Genomic DNA, 22,735 nt, shown 5'->3' with positions numbered 1-22,735 from the left:
TCAGTGCAGCCATCAGTCCAACCCTCCGTACCAACCTCGAAACCCAGCTCGCAGCCGACAGGATCTATTCCACCATCCAGCACCCCAAGCTCATCAGCACAGCCCTCAGTCCAACCCTCCGTGGCCCCATCTCAACCAGCGTCTTCAGCAGCACCATCAGTCCCGCCCAGCGTCGCTCCATCTCAGCCAGCATCCTCGCTGCCTCCCATCCCAGCCTACCAACGCAGAGGCAGGGCTTTCTAGACCCAGAAAAGACCTTCCTCAGGCAGGCGAACAAGCAACATTGGACACAGATAGATCTCGTATGACGGCGTTTTTGTGGGATGACGGTACCATCAGATGATGAGAGCAAGAACAGCGTACATCTGCATGAAGGTTTTTTTTTTTTTTTTGAATTCAAATGAAGCAGAGCAGGCATAGCCAGCTATGAGATTTATAACAATTATCACGATGACGAGATGAGGGTTTTGGAATGGAACATATGTGGATAGTGGAAAATGAGTACACTTTTTCGTGCAAACCGTTCTTCCTCCACCAGAAAGCCCCACGTGCAAGAAGTAAAAATGAACAACATGACGTCTTCTCCCGGTGAAGCCCGCTAACCGAAACGAAGTAGATGTATTTGGCGGTTCGCCGGCTACATCCTTCCTCACGCGAAAATCCCGCGCGCGAGGATTCAGACCCCTAAAAGCCCGAGCCGCATGCCAAGCTGTAAGGCTACACTTTATTTCCACCTTCCAGAGGCTTGCCGTCAGCGTTGAAGATTTTGGGATAGGATTTCCGAAGTGTCGACCCCAAGCTGCTGGCATTTGAGCTTAAGCTTTTATCTTCCTCACTGCCCCTTTGCCTTGACCGCCCTGTCATCGAGCAAGCCAGATCCTCAGCCTCGCACGTCTGGCCCCAACCTTCGCCTCTCTACTGCACCTTCTTCCCACCCTCCTCTATACCCTTCTCCTTCCCACCCCTGAACACCGCCCCCACCGCCCCCACCGCCTCCACAAACCCAGCACCATCCTTCCACGGCCTCTTCAACTCCCCCACCGCCGGCCGTCCAAAAACATAGATCTTCACCAAATTGCTCTCGAGAGCATTTTTAATCGGCAGGATCGATTGAATGACGAGCGGTGTCGGTAGGCGGAAGTAGAGGTGCATGAGAGCGACCATGAGCATGCTGGTGACCTGGGATTTTAGGAGGGAAGTGAAGTGGTGGAGGTCGTGGGTTTGGATTGTAGGAGGCTTGTTCGGCTTGTCAGGTTTGAAGGGAGGTGGTGGGGGGAGGAGGGTTGTGTCTGGATATTTTCAGTGATGTAAAGATAAGTCAGGACCGAAGGGGTTGTATACCTTTTTGCTGAGCGATTCGAAGTCTTGTGTAGGCGAGGATTGCGAGGACGATGAGGTTGATGAAAATGTAGATTGTGCGAGCGGCGTTGAGAACGTTGGGGTCTTTGAAGGGGATTTGGGTGCTGGCAACTATGGCTGAGGCCATGATGATGATGTTCTGCCTGGGAGGAAGTTGTTAGCTTTGTCGAGGCTGTGCTGCGTAGAGCGTTGATTACATTTGGGGCTTCATGATGGGCAATGCGTTCTGATGATTGCTTTGGAAAGAGGACCATAAGAATATAAAAGGGCCTCGCATGCTTATACTCAAGTGGGAGTCCCACTGCTTTCAACCACCGAAGCCTTGCGAAGGATCTAGCCTCGTGCTGCAGGAGCTAGCCCCTGGACTTGCTGCCCTGCATGCATTTGTAATGAAGCGAGACAACATCGGTATCAGGCAGTACCGACAGGCCGTGTGGCTGCACTGCATTCGCACTACGACGAAATCATCATTTGTCAGACTTCGTTGCGCTTGAAAGCCTTTTGGCCTTCTTCAATCAAGCCTGAAGCTAGAGCTTTCTCTTCCACCGATTCCGCCCACGAACCATGCGCTGCGCTGTTATTGGGCCGACAGGCTCCTTGGGATCGCATATCTGTCTGGAGCTTCTGAACCGTGGACATGATGTTGTGGGCGTGTCTCGCTCTCCTGAAAAGCTGGGACGGCATGAGCGGTATCAGCCAAAATCCTTCGATCTTGCTGGAGGCACTATTGAGGATTTGGAACATGTCTTGAAAGACGTGGAAGTTGTGGTGAATGCGTATAACCCACCACTCGACGCCAACACTTATAGTAAGGGCATCGAAGTATCTTTACGAAGTCATCGTCTTTGAGCTGAACGAAACGTGCAGAGACCTTTCTCGAAGCGACCCGCTGTATCGTCAAAGCCGTCAAATCCCTCAACAGCGATGGCAAAGGCCCTTACTTGATCCAAGTTGGCGGCACGGGCTCGCTCGAAGTCCCCGGTCGAAAACATGAAACCGTGCTCGATAGCCGCCGCTGGTGGCTTACACTCCGTCGGACTGTAGGAGACTCCGCGGCGGCCACTGCCCACATGGTCGAGCGAATTGGACCTGGACCTGTAGCGCAAAGCTTCGAAGAATACAGGAACGCCCGTCTAGCTGTCCAAGCTGGTCAACTCACCAAGATCAACCAGTCCAAAGTCGAACAGACGGAAGACATGATCTTGCACGGACCGAACCCATTCCCAGATTTGCCCCTGGCCGCGAGAGCTGCATTGATGATGTTTGAAGGGAATGAGTCTTTCAAATGGTTGTTTGTATCGCCGCCCGCCAAATACAGACCTGGAGTGAAGACTGGCAAGTACGAGATCTGGAAGGATAAGATTCCAATGTTGTCGACGTCTTCCGTCGATACTACGACTACGGATTGGGATGAGGTTTGGCACAATCTGCTTGGGATTTCCGTTGCAGATCTGGCTGTCGCGATAGTGGATGAGGTGGAAGTGCCGCAGAAGGTGGGAGTCCACTGGAGCGCCGGTGGGGATCTACTTGATGATGTCCCGAGGAGCGGGTATGTGACGATCTGATTTGATGTTGGCTTGTCATCCATGAGTGTTCTGTTAATTCTGTATTGTCAGCCCTGTTCCCAGAATGCCGCTGTGAGGGTGAAGTCGGTCTTCCACCGAGTCGTACAGCAAGAGAAGGAGTGGTCGGATTTAACTTCTGACGCCAAAGCCTAACTCGGCCCGCCGGCCAATCAAGCTCCAGCTCAGCCCCCCGGCAGTGAAGGATCGCGCGCGCGATCCTTCAAGAGCTCTTGCTTTGTCAACGGAAACCATTCCCGCTTGAGCAAACAGAACTACTTCCCGGAACCACCTTCCGGCGGACACACCACGAAGCTGAAAAACCATGCGCATTTGGCTTGCGCCCGGGAGTTTCGAGATGCTGAGGCCCGATGTTCTGTCTCCCGCTGCCTATCAGAGCACTGCTCGGGCGAGGCAGTCTTGCGACTGGTCGAGTCCTAAGTCCGTATCGTGAGGCTGTTAGTACTGATATACCGTACAAATGACATGCGTCGGCCGTACAGGATCGGCAGCATGCGTCGCCGTTCTCCCGGCACGTGGAACACGTTTCCATGGGTCTGCTTTAAAAGCGTTCCTCTCGACGTCCTGACTTCTTCCCGTTCCACGTTGTGTCAAGCACAGCCAAGCATCCACCCTTCACCATGTCCGAAGCAACCCTGGGCCCCGTGAAATCTAAAGATGAGCTCGATGAGCCGATGAACGATACGACTCTGTCTTTGGGCTCAGAGATAAGAGACCCGGAGATATCGCCAGAGCACTCGAGAGACCCCGAAAAGGCTCACTTGTCGAATTCCAACATTGTAGACTGGGATGGCCCTGATGACCCCGAGAACCCCGTCAACCTACCCTTAGCACGCAAATGGATCATTACCATCAGTTTGTCCCTGACGAATTTCACAACGACATTTGCATCGTCCATCTTTAGCACAGCGAATGGACAGACGGCCGAACTGTTCCATGTTAGCGGCGAAGTCATGGTCCTGGGAACTTCGTTATACCTCGCCGGCTTCATCTTTGGGCCGTTCATCTTTGGGTTTGTAATACGACAAAAATGAGCAGCATTCGCTGACATAGTGTGCAGACCTTTCAGCGAACTCTACGGCCGGAAAAGGCCCCTATTCTTCGGATTCATCATCTTCGCCATCTTCCAGATACCCGTCGCCGTCGCCCAGAACATCCAAACTGTCATGATCTGTCGCTTCTTTCAAGGGGTGTTTGGGTCAGCGGCGCAGGCTGTGACAGGGGGTGCACTGGCGGATATTTGGAATGCGGAACAGAGAGGCTTCGCGGTGCCTGTCTTCGCTGGCTCGTTATTTGGCGGGCCTATTTTTGGACCTATTGTGAGTACTCGATGTATGAGGCTGGCAAAGCTGGAGTGACTGACGATATGATTCACTAGATTGGTTCTTTCATCGTTCAGAGCAAACTTGGATGGCGATGGTAAGAACAGTACTGGAGGTAGAAGTGTGGCATAACGATTGTACTGACCTAACTCCACCAGGACCCAATGGATCACCATGATAATGGCGGCCACGTTCGGAATATTCGCTTTCATCACCATCCCTGAGACATACAGCCCCGTCCTCCTCGCCCAACGAGCCAAGCGTCTCCGCCACAAGACCCGCAACTGGGCACTTCACTCCCTCTCCGAGGAACGAGAGATATCGTTGAAAGATATAGGCACCCGATACTTGTTCCGTCCAGCGCAGATGCTGGTACAAGAACCTATTCTGTTCCTCGTCACCATCTACATGGGGTTTGTCTTTGGTGAGCAATTTGCGACGAGTGATGGGAGCTCAGGGGCTAACATCCGTCTCCAGGCATCATCTACCTCAACTTCGAAGCCTTCCCGATCTCATACTCCGAACACCGCCACTGGAGCGCCGGCGTCTCCTCCCTCCCCTTCATCGCCGTCCTCCTTGGCGCCCTCGCCGGCTGCCTGCTCGTCGCCCTCACAACGAAATCTAAACTCGCTCCAGACCCCGCTCAGGGCCGATATCAAGAAGCCCGCATGCCACTGATGGCACTCGGAGGCTTTGGCTTGATGATTGGGTCAGTCTATGGAGAACGGACAGTTGGTCTAGGCTAACATGTGATAATATAGACTCTTCTGGTTCGCCTGGACGAGTTTCCCCTCGATCTCTCCCTGGCCGCAGATTCTTGCTGGGGCACCTATAGGCTTTGGAATCATGCTCATCACGCTGCAAGGCATGAACTACGTGATCGATTGCTATGCGATGTATGCGAACTCAGCGTTGGCGGCGAATACGTCGATTCGATACTGTCTCGCGGCGGGCTTCCCGCTGTTCGCGAACGGGATGTTCCACAATCTAGGGGTGAGTCTTGCGAGCTGTGAATGATGATCTCTGTTCTAACGCATATAGGTGCCCTGGGCGACGTCGGTGTTAGGATTTATTGCGCTGGCGCTCTTGCCTGTGCCTCTTTTGTTCTGGAAGTATGGTGAGAAGATCCGCAGCATGAGCAAGTTCGTCATGACGTGAACGGCCGGATATGTGAATGTGAGAGGGCTATACATGATAGAGAATACAACAGATATCCCCATCGCTTTGGCTCCGACCGAGCTACCTGATCATGAGTGTGTCCCTTGGTAGGTCGAGATGTCCTGGGGAGAGAGCAAACGCTGCAAACGGGCGATGTTGTTTCAGGCCAAAAATTGTAGGGGGCTTCCACGCACTGAAGCGGCGAAAATCATTCCAACACCACAGCACAGAGACCGCGCTCCCATCACACATTCACAAACAGCATACCGACGCGCCTCTGCCATACATCCAAATCAAATCAATCACTCAAATCGCGTCAAAATGGCCTCCAACAGCAAGCCCTCCGCCCCCTACGCGCAGCAGATCACCGTCAGCATCCTCCCCGACGGCCGCACCCTCACCTTCTCCGACGGCTTCACGTACGCCTTCGACAACGTGGAGCTCCTCAACGAGGCCCGCCGTGTCTTCTTCCTCCCCCGCGGCGCCAACGCCGCCGAGTACCCCGAGTTCAACCGGCATCTCGCGGGCGTGGGCGACGCCATGATGAAGGGCATCTGCAAGTCGCAGTGGTACAAGAACAAGGACAATGGCAGTGCGTTACTCTCACTTCTTCTCATCATCTCTGTTGTATGAACCGTCACTGATGTGCTGTGCTTGTTGCAGGAGCCTGGGACGATCGGTTCCAATATGGGATCGCCATGAATTCGTTCTTGAACCACATGGCGGAGGTGACGGGCGTGGAGGACTTCATCATGCTGAAGGACGGGGAGCCGGGGCGGTGGTGCCAGGTTGGGCTGGCGAAGAAGGATGGCGCGGACACGATCGAGGCCATCATTGGCGCGGTGTGGGAGGACTGCAGTGATGTGGTGACGACGAAGGAGGTGATGATGCGGTTGGGGGTGCACTACCCGGAGAGAGGCGAAGATGCCAACAAGATGGACGACTGGCTGGATGTGAAGCGCAAGCTGAAGATAATCGGATAGGCGTGGACATCCCCGTGGAACGAAGCCGATGCCCGTAGGGAAGGGCTTGGAGAAGCGAAGTATGTTACATTCAACTACTACTCTTACATTCTCGTGCGTCCTCCTCGACAACACACACTATCTCCGCATCGTTTCTCTATAAGTCTTTTCTTACAACAACCCAGCACCCTCCCTACCAATAAGCCTCACAGGCTTGACATACAACGCCCGGCGATACACATCGACATCATGCATATGCACCTCCCACACATCGCCTCTCCTCGCCGGCTCGGTGAAACCCTCCAGTTCAGGCCTCAGCATTGTAACATTGATATTCAACTCCATCAACATGCAATACACGCCAAAAGACTGTTTCAAAGAGTCCTCTGAGGAATGGATGAAGATCCGCAGAGGTCGAAGATCGTTGGCCGCTGTGCCAACGCTGGCTTTGGGAGGCCCGACCACGCTCATCGGCTGAGGGAGGCTGGGGTTGAAGTGCGTGTCTGGTAGGAAAGGCAGATGGCCGTCTTCGCCAAAGACGGCTTTGCGGAACACGAGCATGATAACCCAGAACTGCTCGGCCATCGCTTTGGATCGGGTGATGATGCTTTCGCGGGGCTGGAGGCCGAGGATGATTGTGTCGAGCACAGGGCCGCTGAAAGGTAGGAAGGAGCGGTCAGGCTTGGAGCATTTCTCCACCAGGAGTGAGCGACCTGTCTCGGCTTCGTGCCGGAGAGCGGCTTCGATCTGCCAGTGATGAATCATGTCGCCGTAACGTCGCAGAGGCGAAGTAACTTTTGCATACGACGGCAGGCCAAGGATCTTGTGTGCTAGAGGCGTCGTGCGAAGGGTCGTGTAGCCTTGTAGTTGAATGTACTGAATGCCGAGATGCAGTGGCATGGTCTTGCCATCTTTGACGTGCGGTCCAATGTTCTCCTCCCAGAAGCGCTGTGGATCAGCCTTTCTGTGATCTTTGATGGTGCCTCTATAGATGATAGGAATTTGACGTGCAGCACACCATGCTGCAGCGAGCTCACCAGCAAGCAGCATGAGTTCCTGGACAAGACTTTGACCTGGCCTGTTGGACGGCTCAAACCAGTTGACCAGGCCACGGGTTTTGAACTGGATCACAGGATCACCTTCCACAGTTCGTATCCCTTTACGGTAAGGATGATCCCAAGACAAGCCAGAGCGGCTGAAGGATTGCCAAACCGAAACCTCGGGCTTATTGGAGTCGAAGAAGAGACCTCCCGCCTTCCTTCGAATTGCAGCGCGCTTCTCCGCGAGTGACCTCAAAGTCTTCAGATCACCAACATCGAACCCTCGATTTTTCTTGGACTTCGTGGATTGTCGATTCGGGCCAAGCGGTGGACTTCCGCCAACGGTGAAGGTCAATTCAGGCCATTGCTCGCTCGATGTCGCACCGAGAATCTGGTCCACGGAATCAGGGGTCAAACTGATCACATTGCGGATGATTCCGGGTGTAATCTTGTGATCAAGCATGTTGCCGTCTTCATCAAGTCTGGCGCTGAATGTCATGCATGGGCGGTTGGAATCGAGCGAAAAATACTTTGACGTTGCCCAACGCGGTAGCATCATGTATGTGCGCTCAGGCATGTAGATAGACTCGCCCATGTGACGTGCCATCTTTGCTAATGGATGGTCCCTCGAAAAGAAAGCTGTGGGATTGGCGACGTGAATGTGAACCCAATGAGAGGGTCTTCCATCAGGCCCAACACCTGCAGGCTCGATGGACACGCCATCATCAATCTCATGTGCGTCTTCCTTGTCGATACAAAAGACAGGTAAATTCCCCCAGTCATGCCGCAGTCCGGCCATGGAATCAACAAAATTGTGACTATTTCTCATTGAAATCAAACTGCTCATCAGGTTCTGAAGTGGCTTGCTGTGTTGTGAAGACGGAAGGAGCAAGTGTTGATCGAACCGGATTCGGTTCTCGTAAGGCAAGATCGTGCCGAGTTCCTGAAGAAAGAGGAATCCAGTAGAAATCTTGAGGTCGTCGTATAGGCCTAGAGCGTGAAGAATGAGTGGAGGCAGACTTTCGATGCGTGGCAAGTCGCCGAACATGTGACTGCAAGACCAGCATTCCATGAAGCGAACAATCTCCGTTTCATCCTCAGTGAACCTTTCTTCCAGTTGGATCTTGACGCTGTCCTGTTCGGGTGTAATGGGCAGGCGGACTTTGCTTGGCCCAACATTTTGATGGCGAGTAGTTGGGCGGTTCAGTCGATTCTTCTCCACGATGGCCTTGGCCTTGTCCAAAAATCCGTACATGACTGTGACCCCTTTCGTAGGTCTGTGTCTTTGCAGTTGCCATTCATTCATCACAGACGTGGCCGCCAAATCGTCCTGCCATTGACGCACCCAGTTGCGCACGTTGTCGACCATGCGCACCTGTTCCTTGCTCCGAATTTGCATGTATCCGGTCAGGCGATGCGAGCGCCGATCGATGTTGAACGCAAACCCTCCGTTGCTGAGAGCCTTGCGAACCGTGAACAGAGCTGTTAGGGGAAGTTGGTTGGCAGGTAGCTGAAGTAGAGTGGTGGCAGCAGAGGTCAAACTACCGTATCGAAGGTCGGTGTCGTGAGACAAAATGTCATGCGCATTATCCAATGCGCTGGCATGTCGACGATAGATGTCCTGGCTTTCATTGTAGAAGTCCACCATTCGCTTGACTAACGGTGCAGACACCTCCCGTGGAACCGACAGATCCTCCATGTAAGCCCTTTCCATGAGGCCCTGGAGCTCCTGAAATGATTCGGGATCTGGCAGGTGCGCCAGCAAGGGCTTGACAAGTTCTGGACTGACCCAGTTGGGGATGCTGTATGGTACCGTCTTCTCGGGCAGGTGCATCCATCGTCCCTGCATTGTGAAGAATTGACCTACAATGCCACTAGCCCTCACAGACTGCACATAGACAGCTAGAACACTTTCGCGCTCGCTCTTCGTGAACTCAATCTCGACAAGGTCGCCAATCTGAAGGAAGCGATGGTCTTCTTGAGAGCCGTCGTAACCCTCCTTGTCGACATTTGTCCAGGAAACAAGCTCATCACTATCGCCATCTTCTTGCTGAGATTGCGCAAGTACCGCTTTCTCGTCGGGTAGTCGCGTAAGGTTGTTGATGGGTTCATCGCGTGCAACCACGTCGTCGTTCTGCGGAATATCAGGCATCGGATCACTGTCTCCATGTAGTTCCTGCCATTGTCGCAGCTGTGCGCGAATGCCGTTTGGCTTGTCCGAGGCGGTGTTCGGCGGCTGTTTCATGAAGGTGAGGGGGACACCTGCAGGTGCTTGGTGTTGAGCACCTGCCATTGTTGCTTCTTGTCTTTGTCGGGGTGCCGTGTGGAAAGACCGGGCATGGAGATGATCTGTCTGGAAGCTATCGGACGACAGCTTTGACAAATTAATATTTCGCCATTCTGACGAACCAACAATGGTGGAGGAGAGCGATGAAAAGGACCTGCGCGACACATCGGAGACAGACTCTCCACTAGATACTGAAGGCCTGTGATGTATCTTCTTGGCGAAGACCTGCTGCTCTGGCGAGGGATTGACGCCATGTTGTGAGTGGCTGTTCACAGTCTTCGTAGTTCCCCGCTGATGTTCATTATATTGCATGTGCTCTGCTCGTGCGGCATCCAAGCGATCTACGGCACGGACGTGTTTGTCGATGTTATCGACGACGGAGAATTCGATGTTCTGTGTAGATATCGGTGGCTCGGTGTCCTGAGCATGGTCTTGGCGAGGGCCAATGAAAGTTGAAGACTGGTTTCCAGAGGTCTCTTCTGCAGCGTTGAAGTATTCCTTCTCGGAGAAGTGCTTCCTGATACGGGTATTGGACTTTGTGAACTTTCTGATCGGAACCGGCACTTCGCGCTTTGATTTTTTCTTCCTGATCACAGAGACTCGCTCTTCCCCGAGCACAGGACCTGACGACGAGGAATATCGAGTCTCGAAAGTCGACTTCATCCGGAATATTCTGCTTTTGAAGTCACTTGGGGAGTCTCGCATTGTGGTCCCATTTGGCTCCAGGACCTGCGCTGCTGGCGGGCCTGCGGCCTGCTCGAGTCCATCCCGTCGGACTGCTTCATTTCCTCCGGCGTGACCGCGCTCCAGACTCTTGTCCTCCCCATTGTTGTCTTTGCCGTTCTTCCCAATCTCTTGTGCAGTCTCTCGCCCTCGATCTCCATATCTTCTCTTCTGCTGTGACTTCAAACGACAGCCCAGACAGACGTATGCATTCTTCGTGGCACTTCTCGCAGCCCCATACTGTGACGCCAGCATACTCTTGGCCGACTCTCGATGGCTGGACTTCCAAGGTGAAGCTGCATGAGGTCGACACTTTCTTCGCACGGGCCACACTTGCGGGGAGGCTCGGGAAAGCCACATGCCACGCGAAGGAAACATTCACTTCCCTTGAGAATCATCACGTAGCCTCGTCTCCATGCTGGACGGCCCAGAACAGCAGCATGGCCACCCAGAACCAACCAGGTGGCTTTGCTCCGCCAGCTCCCGACAGTGCCCTGGTCCCGGATATCCGCACCCTCGATGACCGCCTCTCCCTTCCTCTCGCAGCTCGCCTTGCTCTATCATGCACCATTGGGAGTTTCGCAGGCCTTATGCTCGGCCTCGCAAAGGGCTCACAAGACAGTGGACTGCGGTTCCAAGCTGAGAATGCCCATCGCCTGCCTACTACTCAGACCGGCTGGTTCCTCTACCACAAGAGCAAGAACTACAACATGATGCTGGGTGGCATCGTCGAAGGCATGAAGCAAGCTGGCAAGTTCGGCCTCTGGGCTGGGTGCTTCTTCGTTCTGGAAGAGGGCATTGATCGGGGAAGGGCAGCAGGTGTCAGGATGTGGAGGAGGGTGTCAAGTGGAGAGTTCGCCAGGGGTGGGGGCATGTCGAAAGTGGTGGGGGACGCAATGGAGGCTGTGGACGTTGAAGAGAGGCATGTTGCAGGGAACAGAGATTGCATGAGTAGTATGCTGGCAGGTTTGGGTTCAGCGGGCATCTTCAGTGCCTGGAACAGGCTACCTTTGCCTACGGTTGCCAGGACAGCAAAGATGGGAGCCAAGGTTGGACTTGCGTTCGGTTTGCTGCAAGATGCATTGAATGTCGTGAAAGGGAAAAGAGTTGGATACGTCGAGTTCGTCAAGAGGCACACTGTGGGAGAGGGTGACACTGAGGCACAAGCTGAAAAAGCACCAGCTTGAGACCGCAAGCTGAAGCAACGGCCGACACACATACTGGCCTTTGAAAGCAAGGCTAATGTGACGGTACGGACCGCATTGGTACTCGTCTACGTCTACTGAGGCTTTCAGCACGGGATTGACTTCCGAAGGCCATGGTCGACCTCTTGCACTTGGAAAGGCAGGCAGCTTCTCGTTCGAGACCTACGGATCCATGCCATCACCAAGGACCAACGTACTCCGGTGTGAGGTCGGATTGCGAGCAACATTCAAAGACTGCGATGGCGATCGCGGGAGAAGTTGCCCATTTTCCTGGGCCAAACCAAGTTCGCAACACAGCTTCTCAACAGGGTGGCCGCGACGACCGCAGACGCGTTGGGAACGATGACAACGGCAACTTCGAACTTGAACTTGTTAAGAGTACCGGTGCATATCTGGAGTGGACTGAAGCTCATATAGCCCCAAGTTGCCTGCCATGGAGGTGGCACCGGAACTGTTGAACCTCTCGATCATTACGACGCGGCGGTCCACACAACAGCACAACGACAGTGCCTTCCAAATTGCACGTGGTCGTGAACGTGTTCGTTTCACACACACGCCACTGCGGCCGATTTTCGCATGGGCGCTTCGCCTGACGACACGGCTCCATCGGTTTTCCTCGGGAGAACTCTTCGGCTTCGATCTTGCCGCCGGCTTGTTGGCGCCCGATTGGCATGACCCCTGAAGACAAGGATGAAACCAACATGCATAATGTGGGTAGACGCCATGTTCTGTGGCCCTTTGATCATCACGGGGCGTTGCAAAAGCTGAAGACCCTGTGAATATTAAATGAATGTCATGCGCTGATCACTTCTCCCTTTCTTTTCAGCTGCTTCTTGTTGTTCACGACACTCTCCATCTGGCTGGCCGACAACACCTCACACAGTCCTTACTGTTTCTCAAGTCATTCCTTTTGGCTTATCTGCCTCTTGCACTCCTTTGCACACACTGGAAGCGCCCGGGTGGCAACGAAGACTCTTCACGAGCCCATTGACGACATATCACGAAGAAACACAAACAACAACCACCCCTCAACAGTCGCACAACATGGCCACTCTCTCCAAGATGACCTGCTGGGCCACTGCCTTGCTCGCAGCCGTCGCCACAGCCCAACCTCACGGCCACATCCACCACCGTCACCAGCACAGATCCACCACATGTGACTTCGGCATCCCCGACCCCCCAGGCTGCCCAGCTGGCGTGCTCTCTCAATGGTGCGGCATGATCACCACCGAAGTCTCCGGCCTCAAGACCTCCGAGAACCCCGTCGCCATGATCCCCAACATCGAAGCCATCTACAAGCAAGCCAACATCAAGGCCGATCCCTCTTCCGCCCTCGCCGACCCGGAGACCATCATGCAGTACCCTCAAGCTCGCGCTGCGATGGAGCGCATGAAGGCCTCGTATCCAACGACCGGCTCTCCTGATCTGACTCCGGAGGACATCCAGAATGTGTACGCCGACGCCCTCAACGCTGCTTGCAACAAGACGGGTGTCCCGGAAGATATCCTCATCAAGATCATCTGGACGGAATCCAAGGGTCACCCGTTGGTCTACAAGTAAGTTTGAAACACCTCCCAGCACCCCTTTGACTCCCTACTGACCTTTCTAAAGCGGCCTCACCCAAATGGACTACGTCGCCTGGGGCCAAATGGCCGACGAGAACCCCGATCTCAAGAACCGCTACGAGCCCACGTCCAACATCGTCGCGGCCGCCATGTACCTCGCCAAGCAGAAGGGCCAGTTCGGCGGGACCTGGGATGAGACGTACTACAACCACTACCAGGACCCAAGCCTGCCTGATGCTTAAGCGGAGGTTCTCGCGGAGAGTTGGGCATGGTGGAGATGGATTATGACTTTTTTGGATTATGTTTTGACTTCTGTGTATATTCTTTCTCCAGCCGAGATGGCGTGCCGTCTTTGACTTGTTGCGGCTGGTATGAACCGCCTGCAGTTTGCGATGATGAGTTTGATGAAATTTTGAAAGGAGCTATTGCTCCATTGTGGTCGCAAAGCCCCAACCATCCTTAACCTCAAGAAGTCCTACTCGTCGATAGCTATGATCCTCACCACTGATCTTGTACATAACAAGAGAATATGCCAGATTGCTCGACGGCTAAAGCGCTCGTTCAGTGCTGAAGCTATTGTGAAACGACAGGAAGCTGACGGTCCTTGGCAAGGTCAGGATCTTTCTTGCCCATGGGAGAACCACTGAGCTGCATTCAAAGCTAGACAAACGTCGTGGAGGCCCTGAAAAGTTGGAATGGCCTTCCAAACAGGCGGAATGTCTGCAAGGCTGAGTTGATAAGATGGTGTTGAAGACGAACGCGATGTCCTTTCCTCGGCTCCGGCGCATCTTTTCCCCACTCGGACAAGGATCACCGAGGCCGTGGCCGTCATCAGGAACAGCAGCTCGTCTTGACAGGAACTCTGTCGACTCGCAGTCGCTATGTCGATTGCCTCTCCATCAGCATTACCATTATCAAGAAGGGCCCTGTACCAGTTCCTCAAATTGCCCGTCCAGGTTCGCACGTTCGCGATCTCTCGCGCTCATCCCCAGGAACGCTCCAGGATTGCCGAGGCAGTGCAGAACGAAAACACCCGGAACGAAGAAGCAGTCAAGAAAACAGAAGAAGACACGATGGACTACTCCGGCCCGAAGAAGGAGAAGAAACCTATAGCAGTCCCGAGACCGAGCGCGAGTGTGCTTCTCATCTCGCCGCAAAATCAGATTCTTCTTCTGCAGAGAGTCAAGCAATCGTCTTCGTTTCCGTCAGCGCATGTCTTCCCTGGCGGCAATGTCTCAGAGTTCCATGATGGCAGGGTACCGGAGCCGGATCATCCAGATAGACATGTCGATGGAGATGCGTATCGAATGGCAGCAATCCGGGAGACGTTCGAAGAATCTGGAATCCTGCTGGCACGGAACAATGGTTTTGGTAGACTCATTGAGGTGCCGCAAGGGGAGAGGGAAGCAGGCCGGGTTGCTGTTCATTCGAGCGAGATCGCCTTTCCCAAGTGGCTGGCACAGAAAGGTGGACGGGCGGATGTGCAAGGACTGACGCCGTTCACGAGATGGGTCACGCCAACGAACAATCCTAAGCGATTCACAACGCAGATGTATCTGTACTTCCTGCCCACGTTGTCGTCAACGCCTTTGAAGGAAGGCAGTGGCGAGCCAGATGATTCAGAAGCAGAGGTTGATATCCCAGCGCCTACGACTGATGGTGGCAAAGAACATACGACGGCCAGATTCCTGCCAGCTTCGGTTTGGTGTCGACTCGCTCAAGAAGGGAGGATTATTCTTTTCCCGCCGCAGTTCTTCCTCCTGCATCAAATAGCACAGCGCTTTGATGACCTCAAGTCTCCGACGGACTATGCTTCGATATCACGAGCACCGTTGCCGAGGGAACAGCTTGAAGCCCGAAGAAGACGACTGCTGGAGTTTGTCAAGACCGGAAGCCCACCGTGGACGGATATGTGCATCTCGCCTGTCACTCGACCCAGTAGAGACGGAAAGCTCAAAGGCCCGGATGGTCGACAGGTGCTGAGCCTGCATCATCCTGGAGTCGAAGTCGAGAAGCAAGGCACTGGACGAGCTGGTTTGACTGAGCAAGTTGTGCTGGTAGATTTCCAGAAGGAAGGTCCTAGACGTTTGAATGTAATCTCGCGAGAAGAAGCTCTCCAAAGAGTAGGGAAGTTGTGAACGAAGAATTTCGACTTTGTACCAACAAGGTTGCATCTTTCTCAACGATTTCTAATCATCTCCATCACAACCCCAAGGCCCATCAAACGGCGAACTGACATCTTCTTCCGACCTCCGACATGCACTCATTATCCTCGATCAAAACAGAACGCCTTCCACACGCTCGCTATCCGGTACCCCTCAGAGATATGCTAGTTTGTCTACTGCGACTTCTTGCCTGAATCCATCCTGCTGAAGCCCACACCAAAGTTGTAGGTCAACACTCCGCCCACGTTCGCCGCCATCATCATCAAGACGGTCACCACAACCTCCGCGATAACCATCCACGTAGCTGGGGTATATGCACTTGCGGCGCCAACCTTGCCAGCTAAGCTGTTGTTCGCGGCCGCCCGCCTGCTGTACCAAACGTACGTGCTCACGGCGATCACAACATCGTTCATCAGAGCATGTGCAATCGTAGCCTTCACCTTAGGCTTCATAGTTGTAGTTTTGCCGTCAGAATCCCACATGCCCTGTTTGGCGATCATGACCACGGCTTCGCGACCGCCGGTCACGACGGCTGGGATGGAGGAGATCAAGCCGATGCTGAGGAGGTAGTAGCTTGCTTTGGACATCTCGGCCGCGGAGAGGAGGTTGTTGGAGAGGGTAGATGGGAGCGAAGTGCGGACATGGTTGAGGATGTCCAGGGCGAAGCCGAGGAAGAGGAAGGAGATTGGGAAGTGGACGGTCGCTGGGTGCACTGGTCTGTAGGAAGTCGTCTTATTAGTGACTGGAGTACCGTTCCTATAAATTTATGGTATATACTTACTTGCCCATCTTGTCTACTTTCTCAGTTCTTTGCTGTGAGTCTAGTCGTTGGTAAATAGAATCGTTGGTATAGACGTTTGCAAAGTTGGAGGGAAAAGAGCGCGAAACAGAAACAAAAAGACAGCCTCCTCGGCTCTCCTCACCTGTCAATATATCCTCCCATGTGCTTACCCTTCACAAGCTCCGGACCTGAGATTCAGCTACCCTGCGCTTCGAGGTTGAACTGGGACAAAATGGGACACTGCGTCATGCATCATCGGAGTTGTATAGCCCTTGATTGGAGGAATCCCTCACCCGAGACGCCGCGGCTGGCCGTGTTTTGACGGCCCTTGCAGCCGCGTCGCCGACACGCGAAATTCACGCCCCTAAAAATAAAACGCGCTGGCATCTCCGTTGTCGTCCACCAGCACAACTATATTGAAGACTTGCTTGCTGGCCTGGACCAACGTTTTCTTTTGGAGATAAATCAGAGAAGTAGACAAGATGGTAACATTCTTATCCTGGAGGTAAGGCGGGTCGCGCGCAAGAGTCAGATTAACACGCCTCAGAGCAGAACCGTACCGTCGACTACGACAGCGCCAACAAGGCGCAAGCTAAGTCTCTCTCCTACTACGCCCTCTCCTCCTCGCCATACCACTACATCCACCTCGTCGTGGTGAAGGACGAGCTCTGGCACACGCCGGGGCTCGATCCCCACAAGCCCGTGGAGGGCGGCGGCGCGACCGTCGTCCGCACCTTCAGGGCGGACACCCAACCCCTCCCCACCACGCCATACCAGAAGTTCATGCAGTTCTGGTACGGCAACCGCGACCCCAGCATGATATCCACCAAGACCCAGGCCGAGCTCTTCGACGGTAGGGCGCAGAAGGCTCCGCTTGCACTGGCACGCCCTAGGCAGCTCATCAACACCCAACTGCACGTGACGGACATGATCCGGCCGCAGGGCAAGTACATTAGGATGGAGATGAGCTTCCCAGAGTGGTGAGTTGACCATTGATACGTCTTGTCTATATAACTGAGCTGACGAATTCGATTTTTTCCAGGCTTCAGATGCGAGCCCGCGAAATGAGCATCCAGGACAAGCTCCGCTGACGGCACTTCCTTCGGACCCGTGGAGAGCTTACTACTCGAGCGAAGCTATTGCTGCTCTTATCACCTCGACGAGCTGCTGAGTGAGAGAAAGCGAGAGAAGCGAAGACTTAAATACCACAAGGGTGCTGCTGTTGAGGGGACTGAAATTTGATTGTACTTCTTTTTTGTTTGCTTTTCGTTTGACTGAGAGAGAGAAAAATGGCCGGCCGACCTGTGCCTGTGCCTGTGGAAGGACTTGAAGACAAGATCCTATGCATCAAAGACTTGGAGGAAGCAGGATCGAAGAAGTTGCCAAAGGCAATCAGAGGTTCGAGATACCCCCAAGCGAGCGTTACTCTATGACAATGGAATCTGACCATTATGCGTCTGCGCGAAAAGACTTCTTCAATTCCGGCTCTACTGACCAAGTCACTATCCACGAGAATAACACCGCCTACAGCAAATATCGCATCCGCAGTCGAGTCCTCATCGACGTCTCCAAAGCCGATACGTCCATTGAGCTCTTCGGCCGCCGCATCGCCTTCCCATTGTGCGTGTCCCCAGCTGGAGTTCAAAAAGCCGCCCATCCAGACGGCGAACTCGCCACATCTCGAGCATGCGCCAAGAAAGGCGTCAACCAAGGGATCTCCTCCTTCGCCAACTACTCCGTCGCCGACATCCGCACCGCCGGCCTCAGCAACGGGCCCATTGACCACGTCATGCAAATGTACACCTTCAAAGACCGCGAGCTCGAACTGCGCATGATCCGCGAAGCCGAAGCCCGCGGCTGCAAAGCCATCTTCTTGACCGCCGACTCGCCTGTGCTCGGGGTGCGTTACAACGAATGGCGTGGCAACTTCCGCGTGCCGGAAGGCATTGCGTTTCCGTGTTTCGGGTGGAGTTCAGAGAAGTTCCGGGAGAAGGCCCACGATGATACGTTTACGAGTTTGAACGACGATGCGCATTCGTGGGCGAGGGAGATTCCTTGGTTGAGGAGTGTGACGAAGATGGAGATTTGGATCAAGGGCGTGGTGACGGCGGAGGATACATTGAAGGCGGTGGAGACGGGTTGTGATGGGATTATTGTGAGCAATCATGGCGGGAGGTGAGTACGATGTACAGTGAAGGAGATGGTGGACTGCTGCTTACTCGTGGTCCTGCAGGCAACTCGATGGCGTCCCGGCGACTATTGATGCTCTGCCAGAATGCGTTGAAGCTGCCGCTGGTCGGATCAGAGTCCATATTGACGGTGGCATTCGCTCCGGCGCAGAGATGTTCAAAGCGTTGGCGTTGGGCGCAGAGTGCTGCTGGGTAGGACGACCAGCACTTTGGGGTTTGGCGGTAAGTCCAAAGACTCAACAAGCAGTGGACGATACAGATGCTGACAGAACATTCTCCCGCAGTACGACGGCCAACAAGGCGTTGAGATCATGCTCGACACCTTCTACACTGAGTTCAAGCGATGCATGCAGTTGGCGGGCTGCAACAGTATCAAGGACATCACCAAGTCCTGCCTGGGTGTCGTGAGAAGTGACGGACCGCTGGCAAGGCTCTGAAGAGAGTCATACGAATACAAGATATATCGTTCCTTCTGCTTCGCTTCGTGGGATAGACGAGCTGGAGTGGGTAGTCCAGCTGAGAAATATATGCAAGTTCGCTTAATTCCTTGTTCGTGCGATCAACGGACTTTGGCAGGTCGGTGGATCTTTGCAGCGCTCCCCAAAATCCTCCGTGGTGATGAGTCTTTTTCATGTGCATTGCCAAGCGAATGTGTCGTGTCCAGGTCTTACCAGCCATCCGGCTTTGGGAGTTGCTCCGGCTTGCAGTGAAGGGATACAGGACGTGCCCACCAAATGACCTCGATGTAGGTGGATCATAGGGTCGAAGAAGAATTGGATATTGAATCGTGCAGCAGTCTACGTCCAAAAGAATGCTTCTCCCATCAACGCCCATCGCCAACAATCAATCTATCGCCCAAGACCGGGCACCGGCAACGCTTTCCCCTCACCCGGCTGACGTTCCAAGCTCCACTCCCATCGCTCACCATCCACTCGCAAGACCCACGAACCGCCATACCAGCCCCCCAAACCCCACCGCCCTTGGCAAACGACTCGCAACACGCCGCCGCCACGTGAAAGATACGTTCGAAGGATGCCGGTTGCGTGCTTGGCGAGCGGCGACGATGCCGATAAGAGAAGCAGGTGAGGACGAGAGGCAAGCTCTGAGTGGAGAGCTGGGCTGGAGGAGCGGGGTCTGGTGAGAGGTACCTGCAGGTTCTGGGCTGCTCTCTTTCGCGATGTTGGCGCGGTCTTGCGTTCGGGGAGTGGGCGTGGTTGATTGAGGTCGGTGTGGGACGAGAAAGAGGCGGGAGCGAGGATGCACCACGCGACCTTGGATACTGCACCCTTCTTTTCGTCCTGGAAGTAGGTACTGTTTCTTCTCTTCCCAGTTTTCGACGCACAACAACCAGCTATCGTCTAGCTTGCCAGTTCGACCCACTGGTGACGATTAGATACGATATATCTCTCTCCTACGACGGACAACGCCTCTTCCAACGAGCAAAGCCAAGAAACAAGACCAGATGCCTTCCAGAACCAGGCCTCGCGTGGCCATGTACAACACTCCAGCCATTCGCACAGGCGGCTTCGGTGCTCTCCAACTCGAAGCAGTAACAAACCGTCCTCTCTCCATCGCCCGTCGCCATCTCGCCGCCAGCCAGTTGCGCATGCGCGACATCGAACCCCATGAACTGAGCTCCAGCGAATGGGTCCGTTTCCTTGCCATGGAAGACCACGAGCGCGACCGCTTCATCTCTGACTTCACTCGTCGACGCCGTGGCTCCTCGAGCTCATCGTCCGAAGAAGAAACGATTCCATACGACCGCCAGCTCGCATACGATAAGGCAGAAGAGGCACGGCTCGAAGCTGAAGAAGCGAGGAGACAATCACCCGGTCCTGTGTCTCCCACCCCACGACCTACCATGATGGCTTCGAGGGGCTCGACGCCGTTCGTGAGTCTCTGGGCGAGGAACTTCGACGAGATTGAGAGGAACGAGAGGACGGATACCGGGCCTAGCGATTATACCGCCAGAAGGCCGATGCATACTCGCAGGGCCGTGGATGTCCCTGAGGCTGCGCCTCCATCGTACGATGTTGCAGTGAGGTCAGGATCGCCTCCGCCAGCTTATGAGCCAAGATCTGATGACGAGGGCGAGGGAAGCAGTGGAGGAAGGAGGGAGAGGATAAGGAGGTGGAGCAGTCAGTATTTACTGAATCGGATCTGATGAGACATGAAGTGATGATGGCGTTCGGGTGGTGGCTACCAAATTGTGCATATGTCCACTTCTCTCTTGCTGGCATTTTGACTGGCGTTGTCTGAAGGGCACTCCTCTCATGAGATGTTTGCCCTGAATTTCGAGGCATTGAGATGGAGTTTACGAGTCAGAATGAATGGTATGAATGTGCTTTGAAAGAGTTCAGAATTCGTTTACGCCACTCTTCGCTACTTACTTTAGGAACAGAGACTCGACTCAACCCTGGATTGGCCTTTGGCACTCATCTTATCATCGAGAACAGGCCTTCTCCCGAGTGCTCTCTCAATAAATGAATGCGTGCTCGACGCACCACTGTCAAAGGCCCTCTCCGCCTGTGATTGTCCTCCGACCGGCCCTCAGCCCTCAGCCCAACACCCACTGCCTCGCCACACTCTTTGAAATTGAAGAAGGCATCTTTCTGATTCTTCCTCGGCCACGACATCGACCGTGATCATCACACACCCTACGCGGATGATCAGAGTCTCGAATCAGTCCGAAAGATTTTCGAGACTCTGCATTCTCGGACTTGTACGAGGCGTTGGACAGCGACGCTCGTATAGAAGGCGAATTGGGCTTTGGGTGGAAGCATTTGATGAACTCACAACTATTTCTATGATTTTGTGTCTTCTTTTTGTTTCATCCATCTTTCTTTAAGAGGTTGCGTAGGCGGATGGGTGGTGCTTCGCCGCGAGGGTGTTGAAGACCAAACTGGTTTTGAGCACGGCTTTCGAGACTGTCCTCCTGAAGGCGACTGATACTCATGTTTGGGGGTTGAAAAGAGAACAGGTAGCGAGTTATGAAGATGTGGTGGACATGCTTCGGTACGTCGACCAGCAACTCACACCATCAACGATGTCTGAACTGACCCAGACTCCATCAGCACCGCTCCTCTTCACCCTCCCACCCCTAGTCCAAAGCCGCACCTTCTACTCCACCACCGAACCAAACACCTGCACCCTCATCGGCGACGCCGACATCTACGGCCCGGGCGTCCGCGTCTCCTTCTACATCTCCTTCGTAGCAGGCGTCCTGGCAATGGAATGGCATCTCCCCGAGGAGCTAGAGAAAGTCCGACGGGCGGTGGTGGTTATCTCGCTGGCGGTGACAATTAACACGATTGTCTCCACGGTTCAGGGGGTCAGTATTCGTTAGAGTGCAGAGGAGCGAGGTGTGCTGATGGGGGGATAGAGCTTTGCGGTGTTGGAGTGGTATATTGTGTTTTTGATGACGGTTGTGTTGAGGTTTGTTTTCTCTACTCTCTGAGATGGTGACAAAGCTGACTTGAGCGCTGGTAGCCTGCCAATCTTCGTGTTTCCTTGGAGGCATAACGATACGAGTATTGTGAAGGGCGTTTATGCGCTGACGATTGCGATTGTCTTCGCGGTTCAGTAAGTTCACTCGCAACTACGATTGGTGTTGGAGATGTGGCTGATCAATCATACAGACCATGGATATACTTCATCCTGCCCGACCAAGGCGCACGACAAGGCTGTACTGCTTTTGTGTAAGTCGCTTTTCTCGAGACATCTCAACAATACTGACATCTTTGCAAAAGCTTCCTCTTCGCCCGAATCAACGTCCGAAGCACACCCTGACTCGCGTTCTGCAAAGTCTTCTCCGTCATCGGCTGCATCCTGGCCTTGTTCCTCATCCTACGATTCGCATGGGCCACGATAGTCGACTCCGGCATCCTCAAGAAGCTGCTGGACCGCAAGGACCACGCCGCTCTCGTCGAGCACCTCGGACGGGAAACCCAGAACACTCGTGCGAAGCAAGTCATCGATCTTGTCAAGCTGGCGGCTTTCGCTCTGGTCGGAATCGGATCGATCGTGTTCGTGGAGGAGGTGATCAGGATCAATCGGATTGATCTCTCAGAGGCGCCGTTGGATCGTTCGAGTCAGCTCATTCCACTACTTGTGGCGCTGTTCAATCTCTTGCCGATTCTGTGGGGGTTGGTGAAAGCGCGGTTGGTAGAGAAGGAGGATCCTGAGATCGGTTTGTAAGGCCGTGAGGAGAAAGGGAGGGGCCAGAACCATTCATGATCCCCAAAGCAAGCAACGTGTCCACTCCATCAACCAGCCCTTCGCCGGCAGGGTCGGCTCTGCTCATCGCTGTAAGCACAGGTTTGAAGAGAAATCACACTTCCAGTACTTGTTGAAAGACCCGCCACTATCGGCTTTGATCACCGGTCCTTTCATCTGC

General features: G+C 54.0%; 14 protein-coding genes across 14 annotated transcripts in view; 11 read left to right on the top strand and 3 right to left on the bottom strand.

Annotated features, from left to right (window-relative positions):
- The window catches only part of M409DRAFT_53231 (uncharacterized protein), a gene marked incomplete at both ends in the record, with an annotated part of 2,337 nt that extends 2,029 nt beyond the window's left edge, over window positions 1-308 (top strand). Inside the window, one exon of the mRNA XM_033812312.1 lies at window positions 62-308. Coding sequence (XP_033669465.1) covers window positions 62-308 — 247 coding nt within the window. The remainder of the gene's footprint in view (window positions 1-61) is intronic.
- A 607-nt stretch (window positions 309-915) lies between these two features.
- M409DRAFT_21325 (uncharacterized protein) lies at window positions 916-1,570 on the bottom strand (the record flags this gene model as incomplete). Its single annotated transcript, XM_033805805.1, has 3 exons — window positions 916-1,289; window positions 1,342-1,502; window positions 1,557-1,570. The coding sequence occupies 3 exons, from the start codon at window positions 1,568-1,570 to the stop codon at window positions 916-918; spliced, it is 549 nt and encodes a 182-aa protein (XP_033669464.1).
- A 353-nt stretch (window positions 1,571-1,923) lies between these two features.
- On the top strand, window positions 1,924-2,924 carry M409DRAFT_21324 (uncharacterized protein; the record flags this gene model as incomplete). Its single annotated transcript, XM_033805804.1, has 2 exons — window positions 1,924-2,167; window positions 2,227-2,924. 2 exons carry the CDS (start codon window positions 1,924-1,926, stop codon window positions 2,922-2,924), a joined length of 942 nt encoding a protein of 313 aa, XP_033669463.1.
- A 692-nt stretch (window positions 2,925-3,616) lies between these two features.
- Window positions 3,617-5,422, top strand: M409DRAFT_36395 (uncharacterized protein; the record flags this gene model as incomplete). Its single annotated transcript, XM_033810547.1, has 7 exons — window positions 3,617-3,954; window positions 4,003-4,261; window positions 4,321-4,361; window positions 4,423-4,688; window positions 4,742-4,973; window positions 5,026-5,257; window positions 5,306-5,422. The coding sequence occupies 7 exons, from the start codon at window positions 3,617-3,619 to the stop codon at window positions 5,420-5,422; spliced, it is 1,485 nt and encodes a 494-aa protein (XP_033669462.1).
- Window positions 5,423-5,743: 321 nt separating this feature from the next.
- M409DRAFT_21322 (uncharacterized protein) lies at window positions 5,744-6,405 on the top strand (the record flags this gene model as incomplete). Its single annotated transcript, XM_033805803.1, has 2 exons — window positions 5,744-6,014; window positions 6,086-6,405. The coding sequence occupies 2 exons, from the start codon at window positions 5,744-5,746 to the stop codon at window positions 6,403-6,405; spliced, it is 591 nt and encodes a 196-aa protein (XP_033669461.1).
- Window positions 6,406-6,555: 150 nt separating this feature from the next.
- On the bottom strand, window positions 6,556-9,576 carry M409DRAFT_65491 (uncharacterized protein; the record flags this gene model as incomplete). The annotated part of the gene is made up of 2 exons (XM_033816533.1): window positions 6,556-6,672; window positions 6,847-9,576. 2 exons carry the CDS (start codon window positions 9,574-9,576, stop codon window positions 6,556-6,558), a joined length of 2,847 nt encoding a protein of 948 aa, XP_033669460.1.
- A 1,448-nt stretch (window positions 9,577-11,024) lies between these two features.
- Window positions 11,025-11,621, top strand: M409DRAFT_36327 (uncharacterized protein; the record flags this gene model as incomplete). The annotated part of the gene is made up of 2 exons (XM_033810539.1): window positions 11,025-11,263; window positions 11,390-11,621. 2 exons carry the CDS (start codon window positions 11,025-11,027, stop codon window positions 11,619-11,621), a joined length of 471 nt encoding a protein of 156 aa, XP_033669459.1.
- Window positions 11,622-12,683: 1,062 nt separating this feature from the next.
- On the top strand, window positions 12,684-13,446 carry M409DRAFT_21319 (uncharacterized protein; the record flags this gene model as incomplete). Its single annotated transcript, XM_033805802.1, has 2 exons — window positions 12,684-13,195; window positions 13,251-13,446. 2 exons carry the CDS (start codon window positions 12,684-12,686, stop codon window positions 13,444-13,446), a joined length of 708 nt encoding a protein of 235 aa, XP_033669458.1.
- An 831-nt stretch (window positions 13,447-14,277) lies between these two features.
- M409DRAFT_65489 (uncharacterized protein) lies at window positions 14,278-15,342 on the top strand (the record flags this gene model as incomplete). The annotated part of the gene is made up of 1 exon (XM_033816532.1): window positions 14,278-15,342. One exon carries the CDS (start codon window positions 14,278-14,280, stop codon window positions 15,340-15,342), a length of 1,065 nt encoding a protein of 354 aa, XP_033669457.1.
- Window positions 15,343-15,542: 200 nt separating this feature from the next.
- M409DRAFT_21317 (uncharacterized protein) lies at window positions 15,543-16,158 on the bottom strand (the record flags this gene model as incomplete). Its single annotated transcript, XM_033805801.1, has 2 exons — window positions 15,543-16,086; window positions 16,151-16,158. The coding sequence occupies 2 exons, from the start codon at window positions 16,156-16,158 to the stop codon at window positions 15,543-15,545; spliced, it is 552 nt and encodes a 183-aa protein (XP_033669456.1).
- Window positions 16,159-16,632: 474 nt separating this feature from the next.
- On the top strand, window positions 16,633-17,241 carry M409DRAFT_21316 (uncharacterized protein; the record flags this gene model as incomplete). The annotated part of the gene is made up of 3 exons (XM_033805800.1): window positions 16,633-16,655; window positions 16,726-17,130; window positions 17,193-17,241. The coding sequence occupies 3 exons, from the start codon at window positions 16,633-16,635 to the stop codon at window positions 17,239-17,241; spliced, it is 477 nt and encodes a 158-aa protein (XP_033669455.1).
- Window positions 17,242-17,439: 198 nt separating this feature from the next.
- On the top strand, window positions 17,440-18,776 carry M409DRAFT_21315 (uncharacterized protein; the record flags this gene model as incomplete). Its single annotated transcript, XM_033805799.1, has 4 exons — window positions 17,440-17,548; window positions 17,620-18,325; window positions 18,384-18,561; window positions 18,624-18,776. 4 exons carry the CDS (start codon window positions 17,440-17,442, stop codon window positions 18,774-18,776), a joined length of 1,146 nt encoding a protein of 381 aa, XP_033669454.1.
- A 1,025-nt stretch (window positions 18,777-19,801) lies between these two features.
- On the top strand, window positions 19,802-20,503 carry M409DRAFT_53222 (uncharacterized protein; the record flags this gene model as incomplete). Its single annotated transcript, XM_033812311.1, has 1 exon — window positions 19,802-20,503. The coding sequence occupies one exon, from the start codon at window positions 19,802-19,804 to the stop codon at window positions 20,501-20,503; it is 702 nt and encodes a 233-aa protein (XP_033669453.1).
- Window positions 20,504-21,385: 882 nt separating this feature from the next.
- Window positions 21,386-22,536, top strand: M409DRAFT_21313 (uncharacterized protein; the record flags this gene model as incomplete). Its single annotated transcript, XM_033805798.1, has 5 exons — window positions 21,386-21,670; window positions 21,722-21,774; window positions 21,829-21,921; window positions 21,978-22,024; window positions 22,145-22,536. 5 exons carry the CDS (start codon window positions 21,386-21,388, stop codon window positions 22,534-22,536), a joined length of 870 nt encoding a protein of 289 aa, XP_033669452.1.
- Between the last annotated feature and the right edge of the window lie 199 nt (window positions 22,537-22,735).

The sequence above is a fragment of the Zasmidium cellare genome (genome assembly GCF_010093935.1).
Source record: "Zasmidium cellare ATCC 36951 unplaced genomic scaffold M409scaffold_12, whole genome shotgun sequence".
In the NCBI taxonomy this organism is placed as follows: domain Eukaryota; kingdom Fungi; phylum Ascomycota; class Dothideomycetes; order Mycosphaerellales; family Mycosphaerellaceae; genus Zasmidium; species Zasmidium cellare.
This window is presented reverse-complemented; position numbering and strand designations above follow the sequence as displayed.